Source organism: Callionymus lyra, chromosome 5 (genome assembly GCF_982586985.1).
Source record: "Callionymus lyra chromosome 5, fCalLyr1.hap1.1, whole genome shotgun sequence".
NCBI classification, from domain to species: domain Eukaryota; kingdom Metazoa; phylum Chordata; class Actinopteri; order Syngnathiformes; family Callionymidae; genus Callionymus; species Callionymus lyra.
The window spans coordinates 13,299,644-13,312,168 of NC_141822.1; the positions used below are offsets into that span (position 1 = coordinate 13,299,644).

At 36.9% G+C, this 12,525-nt stretch overlaps 1 protein-coding gene across 5 annotated transcripts in view; it reads left to right on the top strand.

Moving 5' to 3' along the window:
- The first annotated feature begins 129 nt into the window (after positions 1–129).
- Positions 130–12,525, top strand: part of tjp2a (tight junction protein 2a (zona occludens 2)) — a 38,166-nt gene continuing 25,770 nt past the window's right edge. For 3 of the 5 annotated variants that reach the window (XM_087791012.1, XM_087791014.1, XM_087791013.1), the window contains exons 1-2: positions 6,976–7,107; positions 9,850–9,979. In XM_087791012.1, coding sequence (XP_087647138.1) covers positions 7,001–7,107; positions 9,850–9,979 — 237 coding nt within the window. In that variant the 5' untranslated portion in view covers positions 6,976–7,000. Of the gene's footprint in view, positions 300–6,975; positions 7,108–9,849; positions 9,980–12,525 lie in introns of those variants that run through there. The other 2 variants (XM_087791018.1, XM_087791019.1) reach the window with 2 other exon arrangements.

Here is a 12,525-nt window from a genome sequence, read left to right on the forward strand (position 1 = left end):
ATATGACTAATATCCAGTTTCGACTTTGGTTTCTACTGCTATTGAGTCATGAAAACCGGACGCGTTCTTCGAACAGATGATGACGTCACACCAGCGTTCTGAACACACCTGCTACCTTAAGCTCCGCCCACTATACCTGCCCGAACAAGGAAGTCACTCGCGACGAACAGGTCGCGGTCCAAAATCTCAACTTTCGACCTTTTTTTTTTATTTGTATTAAATCCAAACTCATTGTTCCTTCTCTGGCGGACCTGAGGTGGATTAACTTGGACCAGCAGAGACGAGAGGACGAGCAGCAGGTATGTACCTGCACCGCTGTGTCGACATGTTGTGCCGAGAGAACAGCCATGTTAGAACCTCGGTCCTCCCTTCAACACACACTCGATAAATGTGTTTTAAATGTATTTTAAACCGTCAATAATACACAGTTTTGGAGCGAAAAGTTTGTTTTTGTTCACCTGTGGCAGGACTGTTGTTGCTTAAACAAGTATTCAAGTCAACAAGAGGTTGTTTTTTTTAGTAGTACTGAACCACCAGTATTTAAGGTGTGTACTACTTTCTATTTACTATAAAAGCCAGTTAATTTAGCAGAAACTGACTTTCTACTAAATAATCGTTTCCAAAATGTGTTTTCTGTTGTGTAACACAATGACCCTGAACGGTCAATATTCAGAATATATTCATTAAGAAACTTTAAAGAGGAAGTAAAAAAAATGTATTAAAAGGCAGTTAATGATCTTTAAAAATGGAAAATGAAAGAGTCCATAGTACTCATGGCCACACCCAGACAGGTACCAATTGGCAGAAATAATTGATCTAAAGTTGGATATTAAATCTATTTATAAAATCTGAAACGGTAATAATATGATACTGTGTGTCAGCAAATTATTTGTATCAATGATGGTGTTGTGCCCTGTGTAGCTGGGAACAGTCAAGATTTTGTCACTCTCGGAATGTTCACACACACATAAAGTTTACAAATATATTAAAACTAAAATGATATAGTTATTTGGAACTAGTCAATAGACGATGATGCTTGTATTAATAACAACCCTATTCATTTCTATTATACATGCACTGTATAAGTAATCTTAAAAAAAACTATTTTAAATTGAATTCTTGTTTTATATGATTATTAATATGTTTTTAAGACTTATTTTGGTATGCATGCTTCTAAGAGGTCATATTTTTTCTACTTCAAACACCCTCTAAAGACAAACTTTTTAACTTGTGCAACAAAGGATGCAAACGCAGTGGTTGGTGTTGTAAAGTTAATGAGCTGGATTTACGAGTGAAGACAAAAGCCTGTCATTGTTCTCATGGATTCTTTCTTTTATCTTCACCTTATCTTCAGAGTTTTTGTGGATTACTCCGGGGTCACTGTCCAAGTCCATACCTGGATTATTATTGAATTAAGAAGTTATTCTGTCCATTGTAGACATGAAAATCAGTGTGTTTTGTCTACTGACTCCTTCAGGAAACTTCTTTAGACATTTTTATTCGTGCAGGATTTTCCTTGATTTTCTGAGACTTCTGTGTTGTTCTCGGTGTTATCTTGACCTTTTAAGTTTATATTTTATTGAGTATTGTTTTGATTGTTTAAGCGCTTTGTGACCCTGGTCTGAAAAAGCGCTATATAAATCTAAATGACTTACTTACTTACCTTAAATGTCCAGTTAAATATAAGATATACCTTTATTCTTCCAGCATTGAGGACATTTCTTCCTGAGGGTTTCACGTTATCAGAGAAATTGAGCGAGGGACTTGTCGACTGGATACAGCCTCCGTTACCAACCATGAAAGATTCAGCAGTGGCAGCTTGTTGTGTTTTAGTAATAGCCGCTGAACTCTCCGTGGTACTTTGTCTTAGCAAAGAAAATCTCCTAATACAGCCTTAAAAAAAACATTGGTGTCCAGCATATGCTGTGATGAAGCTTGTCTGTCCTCATTTCCCCTTAAACCCTTAAATTATCACCCGACAAATGAATCCGCTGGACTATATTTAGTGTGTAGCGCTCACGCATGCCTGCGCCTTCATGTAGCGCGATGAACCAGATCCTACCTGTACGCACGATATCCTCTTCATCCGTCTGCCAAAATGTCTCCCTCTCCCTCTCTTGAGACGGCAGAGTCGTGAGTGGCATGTGTCCATCCATCTGGCCCTGCACACGGATTGCAGTCGGCGCGTTGCATAATGGCCTTTGCTTCTTAATAACTGCGCGCCGAGGCGCTACTACAGCACGTGTAGAAGTGACAAGAGGCGCAGAAACACGGATTATGTAAAAGTATTAAGATGACCAAAGGGGTCCAGCTGGGTTTTTTTTTTTTTGTTTTGGCCTCTGAAAGGAATGCGGAGAGACTGTAATCCACATTTGCACCACCGAGGCTGTGCTTCTAAACATTAGATTAGAAGATTTTTGACAAAAACACAAGTATATTTATTTTTCCAGTAAAAGTTAATGGACAAAACACTTGTTCCGTGTCAGGAAGTCTTGGAGCGTCATGTGTTGCAACGTCTGAAAGTACTGTGACAGTTTGTTGTGTGTTCTTGTCTTTTCAGCATCAATAGTTGAGAATTAAACCCACTTTTAAATACGAGTTTTAAATTCACAGGTACTTAGTCACAAGAGCAGTGTTAGGTGTTTGTCACCGGATACTCTTGAGAAGGGTTTCGGTCGGATGAATGTTCTCGTTTGTGCATCTTAAAAAGGTGCTTTAGTTTAAAACGTCAATTTATTTACTACCTTATCTATGTGATATCAGTTTTAAATATTGAGGAGAAACTTGAGTGTATTTATGAGTAATTTACAGTAACTTTTTTCTTTTTAAATGAGCATATCTACTTCTGCTGGCCCCAACACAAACATGTCTTCATATAACTCCAGCAAAGGATCATGGGATAGATGACACACAGGGCCCTGAATAAACAACTGATGGACTTCATGGAAAAGTCCAACTTCCGTTTTAAAGAAAACATTCTTGAAAGATGATGAAGCGAGTTATGGATTGTGAAGGAAATCGACACTTATTTGTCTATTGAAGAGGAAACGCATATAAGAAATAATCATTTATTAATGCATTGAACCAAATGCACTGAGTGGTTTAAATATACTTCAAATGTAATGTGTCAATAATTCATGTTCTTATTGATCGAGACTGTTTCTAGATATTTGCAAAGGCATCCTTCTTTTCTCAGTGCTTTTATTCACTGAGGTTAGTCTATATACCTTAAATAAATAAGAACATTTAAAGTTGTTTTGTTGCTAAGCTACACTATGGTTTGTGTCAGATGCAATAAAAATAAAACACGGTTTCTCTATTTTTTTTGTTAAAAAGCTGTGCTAAAAAAGGAGCTAATTCTAATAACATAACTGACGATTAAGGTGAGTTTTAAAACCTTACCATCGTTGCAGCCGCTGAAAGAAAAGTCTGTATATTCTTGCGTTTAAAATTATATCTAACATCTCAAAGATGAGTGTTGACTATATGGTTAAAAATGAAAACGCCAACATATTTCAAACCTCTTCTTTCTTTGATAAATTAAAAAATGGGAACTAATTAGGGATAAACAGTATTTGATCTTAAAAATTCATTTTCAAATAACGGAGGTTTTGACTAATAAAATAAATAAACGCTTACACTGACTCTACAGTAGGTGGCGGCAGAAACAAAAGCGGACAAAGCCAAAACGCATTTTCAGTATTTTTTTATTTTTTATTATTAATTTGCTTTTATGCTTGTTAAAATATGTTTAAATATTCAATTGGCGTAGCAGTTTTATTTACATTTTTTATTTTATTTATATGATATTTATCGTTACATGTTATAATTGTATAGAATTATTTGTTATATTTTCTATGACAGGTGTGTTGCTTAGTGCTGTGTTATTAATGTTTTCTATTTTTACAATTAAAAAGTTAAATTTAGGTATTTTATTAATGGTAATTTCTATCCATTCATCTAATTTCTTCATAATATACAGGCCTGACCTACAGAGGTTATTGATATTATCACATGTTGCACAATTTAAATATTGGTTTAAAAAATAGGATTTTAAAGCAATAGAAATTAGTCGAGGGGGCTGCAACATATTTAATACTGCCTGGCTAAAGCAGACCTGGAGTGGAAATAGGTGGAAAAAATAAATGCATAAATTCATTGTTCATGCTTTGTTGTCTTGATGTGTGCAAACATTAAAAACCCAGACTGCACACACGCATAAATGCATCTGGTCTCAGGTGTGTCTAGTGAGCGAGTGAACAGCAGTTGTCGCTCCCAGGACTCTCGTATGTAAGCCATGATTGTTTTTATCTCGGCCAGATTACAGCAAGGTGTTGGATTATGATCTCATGTGATTGTTGTGCTGCGAGTTAATGGATTCAACCCAGACATGACTCTTGGTCTGAGAAATATTGGGTATTTGTCAGTGACATTGTTCCTCTATATTAAAAAAGAAAAAACATGAACATTATTCAGCTCCGGTTTGTTTGTCATGGTCGGGATTTCAGGGAAATCTGCTGCATCTCTCGTGGCATGACCATCCATGGCCGTAATCCACACATCACAACTGTTGGGGTATAAATCCGGTCGGAGCTTTGCATTGGCTGGCAGCTCGTGAAGAGGCCACAGAGATTATTTATTTATTTGAAACCTCACAGGACAGGCTGCCCCATGTCAGCTGGCAACTCAGAGTAGTAATGCGCATGTGGAAAAGTCTGAAGCTGCCAAAACATCCATGGTGCTCTGCCTTCAACCGTTTCCTTCAAGAGGGGATGATTTTCATACACATTTTTGTTTGTTTACGTGAAGCTTAAAATGTCAATTGATTTCTTCATATTTAGCTTTCAAAAAAGCTAATTATAAACATCCGGCTTCCTCTCGATCTTCTGATTTCGATCACCTGCATATTTGTTTTTCCCCCAAATTACTTGAATACGGCTAAATGAACCAACAAACTCGGAACCTGAATTGACAACAATGAAAGTGTAAAAGTCTTGTTGCATGTGATGTGAAAGTCAGTCGTTTGGTTACAAGAACTTAACAAGATGTTACCCTGAAGATCCTGTGTTAGAGCTCTCATCATGATCTTGGGCAACCAAGTTGAAATCGGATCTGTACGAAGAATGTAGCGTCCTACTGTCGCTGTCTCACGTGTTAAACTTATGGTGGCCATATCTTGTTTGCCAATAAAATACTAGTATATTCTCATGATGATGATGTTGATGATATTATTGTGACCTTAAATGTGCTTGTAATTAAGATGTACTTTCTATGTCAACAAATATACCAGTTGTTCCAGTAATATTAGAACTCGAAATCGAAGAATTGGATTTCAATTGTATCGTTTAATGAACACAGGATAAATGGAATCGATTGAACCCGAGAACGAAAAGACAACATCCATTTAACACTTAAACTTACGTACCTGCATACATCCTGTTAAAGAGGAGTTTGGTAAATATGCTTTTGGCCTGCAAAGTAAACTGTTTAAACTCCAACTCACTCACATGTTTCAAACGTTGAAGTCATTCTATCTAAGACACAGTAAGCCCCTCATCATGACCATGTATTGAACTTATTACTTTATAAAGTTCTCCCCCGACTGAAATCTGGGCGAACAAGAGGTTACGAGAGCGGAGTCCATTATGACGTAATAAGGGCTTCACTCCTCCTCCGGCCAGCTGTAATCACGCCCACTTTGTTTATACAACGAGTCCCTTGGAGCTGGAGACTTTGGGGATTGTTGACGTGCGGTGACAAATCTTGATGCTTGACCAATCACAGCAGAGTGGGCGTGGTTATGGTAAACAGGATTTAATCCTTGGAATTTGGATACATTGTTTTGTCTAGTCTACATTTTCTGGGTACTAGAACAGTACTAGAATACTTTTTTTATTTGGTTTGGTCTTTTGTTGACCTTTTCTGACAATGATATCACGTGATATCACAACAAGATTGTGTTCCCCCCGTGATGGAAGTAGAAGCTATAGTAAGTATAGTCCTGAAAATGCTAAAAGGTCATGTAATAATTGATCTACTTGCTTTTATCTGTAATGATCGTCTAGAGAGAGAGAGGCTCTCTGAATGATCTCCTGCCACATTCTTAAGAACCTCCTTTTTAAGGAGCTTATAAATCCTGGATGATTGTTTCGTTTGGAATCCTCGACAATAAGACGGTCGTAGTTAGCTCGGATGTGCTTTATTCCGCATACTTCAATAAGGACATTATCGCAACCGTCCTCTTTATCCCCGTAAGCCCTGCCGTCCCGCTTTTGAAATCCATTCAAAGGAAATGATTGAGTATCATTCACTCTCCAGATTAACGCGGAGTCCTCGCTGGAAAATTCCCCTCAAACGAGCCGCTGAATATACCTTGAATTTCCGCCTGAAGTTGCGACTTTAAAGAGTGGCACGTGTGGCCGGGGGGACGTGGAGGTGTAGTAAGTGGTTGGACTTGATACGATGACTTCTCGTGGTTGGGGGATTACTGTGGAAAGGGGGCGGGGAGCATCCATGATCTGTCAGAGCTTAGTCCTGCAATTATTCCAGCGGCTGCAGCTGCGGGAGTGACGGCGGCCGCGGCGCAGTCGGTGCGAGCCGTGTTTTCATTACTGTAATGTCCAAAGAAGCTCCAGAATTATGTAAGCGTGACGTGCCGTCATCCCCTCCGAGCACGCCGGCTGCCTCGCACAAACGTGCCCGATTTTGTTTTCCTTTTATCCTCCTTCACGAGCGCGGAACAAACCAAAAGGACATTTGGACGGTCTTTTTAATTTGGGGGGCGGTGGTGGTGGGGGGGGGGAGACGAGGACTTGTAGTACTCCTCGCCATGTGGACCCTTCTGGGACGGAGACGCTGAAGCCTGAGAGCGCTCTCGTTGACGGAGACGCGAGGATGTTGTGACAGGAGCTTGGATGCGAGTGACAGGCTGAGCAGCAGCATCAGCATCAGCGGCGGCGGCGGGAAATACCGAGGATTGTTTAGAGGGAGATTGTAGAAGATGAAGTTCAAGAAGTTCATCACCATCATGCAGGCTGCCATGGGGATCGTACCCCTCAACAAACGGGAGCTTCTCCCCCCGGGCAGGAAACTGTGGAGACCCACGGGGTGAGTTCCACTTTCATGTTGGCCTCCAGCTCGCGTTGGAACGCTCGAAGACGGATATTTTCTGTGTCGAATAATAGATGAGCATTTCAGCATATTTTCAGCTCTTTATCTGTCGTCGCTCGTTCACTGCAGATATACACAACCAACTGTATGTTGAATATAATTTATAATTCAACATGTGAATTCAATTTTATTGGACGATTACATTTAAATGTTTTTTTCTTTTTAGATTTAACATAGTTGGGTCCTTTCACCGAATAAATTAGTGTTAACATAAAATATACTTAAATGACATACACCAGGCCATGATTGCTAGAACTCTTTGTATAATGTATAATCCTCATTACTTCAAAATATAACTTTCTGACTCACGCACACAACGCTTGAAACCCAAAGCAGAAAGATGAGTTTTCTCTTGTTCCTCTTGATAAATAATTTATATATATATATATAATGTATGTTTCAAAACTATTCATGGTCAAGCTCATCCTTACATCAGTGATCTGTCACAGACTTACACCCCAGCTCGGGCTCTGAGGTCTGTGGATCAGAATCTACTGATGGTTCCTGAACACGATTCAGGACCAGAGGAGAGAAATCCTTCCAGACTGTTGCTCCTAAGCTTTGGAACGATCTTCCTCCCTCTTTGTTTGATGATCTACTGACTCTTTCAAGAAACATCTTAAGACACTTTTATTTGTTCAGGCTTTTCCTTGATCTTCTGGAACTCCTGTGTTGTTGCTCAGTGTTTTCTTGATCTTTTAAGCATATATTTTATTGACTATTGTTTTGATTGTTTAAGCGCTTTGTGATCCTGGTCTGTAAAGGGCTCTATAAATATAAATTAAATACTTACTTACTTACTTGTATATTTAGGGTTCAAATGATAAAGAAGACTAAACTAAAATCATTTTTTCCATTTATTTCTATTTTTTTAGGCCAATGGACAGAAGTAATGAGGCTTTCTAGTGCGTAAAAGGATCAATTCAGAGCCTCAAAACAGTTTGTATTAGCAGAATTCTGGAACATTAAAGAGAAAGTAGTATAAAAATGACCCCCACATTCTCAACTTAAGTGCACAGATGAAGTTCAAAGTAGCATAAATATCTACCAGTGCACAAATATTGTTGAGCGTTTCCTCTCTTGTTTGCTTCTTAAACCTGCATGCAAACACATGCACACACATACACACAGATGGATAAATATTTTCAGTGAGCAGTGCCACACCTATTTGAACTTGGACCAGAAGAGTCAAAACGGCTCCTTGGTTCGATTCTTGGTTCGACCCGCCATGATTGTTAATGCAGGGTTTTTTTAATTGTGAAATTAATGATACACAACGCAAATTTGTATATTTGAAAATGTGAAGTAAACATTTAGCTTTTAAGAAAGAACATGGCACAATTATTTGTTTATATTATCATTTTGAACATCAAATTACAAAATCAGTCGATGAATTTATCCTAAACCTGCTTTATGTTCTTCAGCCTTTTATCATGACTTGGTATTCAACGTTTAGTCAGTTTTATTCATGTGCGTTTGTTCCATTTGTCGCTGCTTTCTCTACGTATTTTAAACATAAATAATACAGTGTTGCTTAATTTCATCAAATAGTTATCAGGCAACTGTGGTGAATAAATATTTGAGTAATTACTGAAGAAATAAAGAAGCAATAACATTGTGTCAAAGTAAAAAAAATAAATTAATAATTGCTGATTTGAAGTAGTGACTGAAACCAAGTCAAACTAAAGCATCCCCTTTCTGTTAAATCATGTATATATTCATTAAACCATGATTGTTATTCACCTCAAAGGAGCATGAAACTTGCAGGACTTATAACATAATTTCATTTTTAACGTTCACTTCTTTAAAGTTTAGGTTGTGTTAAGTCTGATGGAAATGATTTTCTCTATATAATTCTAGTATTTACAAACAGTATGGACTTGGTCGAGGTTGTTGACCCTCTTAAACACTTTATAATACTGGCTCTTATGTTTCACTGACACATGACACTTTTGTCCCGCAAAGAGATTCATTTCAAATCTGGAATGCACAAAAAAGATACAAAAATAAAGGATAGATTTGAAAGTTATACTCTGAGGAACTTCCTGTTATTAATACTTTATCGTTCATTCGGCACCGTGGCATATTTCTAACTCTTTAATTGTGATGGAACTTGTAAGAGGTGGAATTGCAACTTGTGATACTAAAGTTTCTAATCACATTTCTTATTTTCAGTTTCAATGCAAACAGATGATTACATAATCAAACGTCAGATGATAAGAATGTTGAAATGCAGGAAAATAATAAAGAATCTGCAAGTGAAGTTAAACTCGAAGAACGAAAATCTTGTTCGCTGGACTGCACTCGTCTTCAGTCATGTTTTTTATAGATATCGACTGCAGGTTCCGTGTAACTCGACTCTTCTCCTCACCAGACTGGCTTCTGATTTAACCTGTTGTAATGTCTGAGGAAATGTTTCGCAACAGAGCGGAGAAGCACCAGTCGGAACATGTTCTGCTCTGACTTTATGGGCGTCTTTTAAAAATGAATTCACCCCTCTTCATATTTTCGATGTGATGCAGAACTATTTGGGAATGTTTACATGAGTGAGAGAGATAATGAATGTTTATCATCAATCAAATATTTTAGGAATAATTCTGAGATCTTTAAATACAAAAAAAAAGTTTACTTTAATAGCTTCATCATTTTAAAACATTCATGATCACTGTTGGACCGCAGGGACCAGCCGGGTTTAGACCAGACCAGCACCGACCTGATCAAGTGTGGCCGCAGATTCTGCTGGTCCAGAGAAGCCCAGTACCTCTACCTTCGCCGCCTCTCTTCACGAAGCTTCTCAGCGATTATGATGGTACGTCTTGGATCTATTCCTTCTCTTCCACTTTGTGTCAGTCGTCCTGCATCCTTGCTTGCTGTCTTGAAAGTCACGTTTGTGTTCAGCGGTTTCTGATTTGAAGCAAAGTTTTTGGGAGAGACTTAAATATAAGATATTGACTCAGATTAAAAAAATGTAATACAAGTCTTAATAATGCTTATTCAGTTCAAATTTTAAAAAAAACGTACATATTTATTTACTTTGTTGACATTTTAACATACAAATTCATTCTTAGACACAGGAAAACGCTCTAAGATCATCTTCTCTTGTATTTGATTTTTAAATCGGAGCCGGAACTTCCTGATTCTGCTCCTCAATTAATCTGGAATTTTATTTTTCTCATTGAATAATTGGCAAGTCTCTGTTCATAGGATCAGGAGGGAGTTCATTCTAGACATATTAAAACCACTCGGCCATCATTTTGCACAACTTTTCTAAAATAAATAAGTCTTTTGTCTCGATCGAATCATTCTTAAGTAGTTATTATTTTAAACATTAACACTTATCTGTCCGTCTTCAACGATTGCAAATGTTCAGATTCAGTCTGGGTTTTCCATCCCAGCATAATGAGCTTTGCATGATGAATTTTAATCCTTTTATTTGCTGAAAATGGTGGGAGTTTGTTTTGTGTTTTATCTAAAAATAGCGAGCAAACAAGTCCTTGTTTCTCTTCCCAGACCCTCTTTTTCTTTTTTTTGTTGTTGCCTCATTAAAACGTGTCTCTGTTCCCGCATCACCAGGAATGATCGCCCCAAAAACATGTCACAAGTCCAATAGTTTATTCTCTTAATGACGAACGGCAAACATTTGTGAGACACCCGTGTCAGAGTTGCTGCACATTTATTCAGCTAACTAAGCTGAAAGATTTTCTGAAACACTTCATTCGTGTGGATGTCAGCGTCTTTCCATTCTGATGTGAGATTTTTGGGTCAGATGTATTCGCCGTTGTTGGACTGCATGACAGGAATTCTGTGGAACGGGTAGAAACAATGAGTACTTATACATGTGTACGTCCTGAAACAAAGACGACAATAGCTCATTGTGTGCGGCAGCTGGACGTGGTCATCTCGTTCGTCCTGATCTGATCTGCAACCTGCACCGGACATTTCTCACATACTTCTTTTCCATCACAACATTCCTCCCGTGTACTGGTCCGCTTCACTTTTGCGAGAACTGATACATCAAAGCACTGCAAGGTTTGAAACAGTGGCTCTTCTTGTTCACACTGTTACTGATATTGTGCAGTTGGACACACCCACGGTCCTGCTGTGGTCACTGCTTGACACATTATGCACTTTTGTATTATTTTGCTCAAGCACGCTCATGCTAATGACCCTGACCTACATCCACCCTCATTATGAATGTTTTTCACAGCTTCCAAAGAATAGTATTTACCAACCAGATCATTGAGAATAATAATCATTATTATTTATTTAATCATAAGTCACATTGTGTAAGTATCATGGTATTACCAGATATTAAAATGTATATGTGATATATTAGGACGAGATAAAGATAAAGTTAGTCATTAGTTAATATATGAATAAACGTTTATGTACACGGGTCATAATATTGTAGCATGTGTATATACATGATTTATTTATATCTGTTTAGTATATGCATATATATTGCACTATATCATGTTATATTTTTAATTTTTAAGGCAAAATGAGGTACCTCTATATGTAATGTATTGCTACGAGTGCTTGTATATTACATTTTTTATTAATATATGTATAGAAATATGTGGCAATTTCGTACAAACTGGAGAATAAGTAAAATTCAGTATGGCATTTAAAAACTAATACTTTTTCTTCTCTCTACTTTTATTTTGGCGTTATTTTTATGTATATCTTCTTTCTACTCTATGTATATCCTTTTTTATGTACAAATGATTACATTTTTTAACAGAACTTTCTACTCCTTTTTTTAACTACATTTTTCACTTTTATTTGGCTTTATTTTTGTTCATTTCTTTTTGTGTACAGATTATTAAATTAAAAAAATAAATTCTTCTTTCTACTCTATATCAAAAAAGTATTACATTTTTTAACAGCACTTTCTACTCCCTTTTTAACTACATTATTTTACTTTTATTTTGGCTTTATTTTTATGTATATCTTTTATGTACAGATTATTAAATTTAAAAAATAATAATTCTTCTTTCTACTCTATGTATATCAAATAGTTATTACATTTTTTAACAGCACTTTCTACTCCTTTATTTAACTACAGTTTTTACTTTTATTTGGCTTTATTTTGTGTATTTATTTTTTTAAGCACAGATTATTAGATTTTAAAACATATTTTACTTCTTTCTGCTCCTTTTTTGAACTACGATGTATTCTTTTTCTTTTTGTATTTACATATAATTACATATTTCATACATTTTTTTAAGTCAAGTGAATGGATTCATATTTAATTAATAAAAGTACATTTCCTCGCTTCATATGCAGGAAGTGTGAGCATTAAACTGCTTCGACACTAGTTTAAGTCTGTTGTTGTGTTGAAGTCTCAGGACC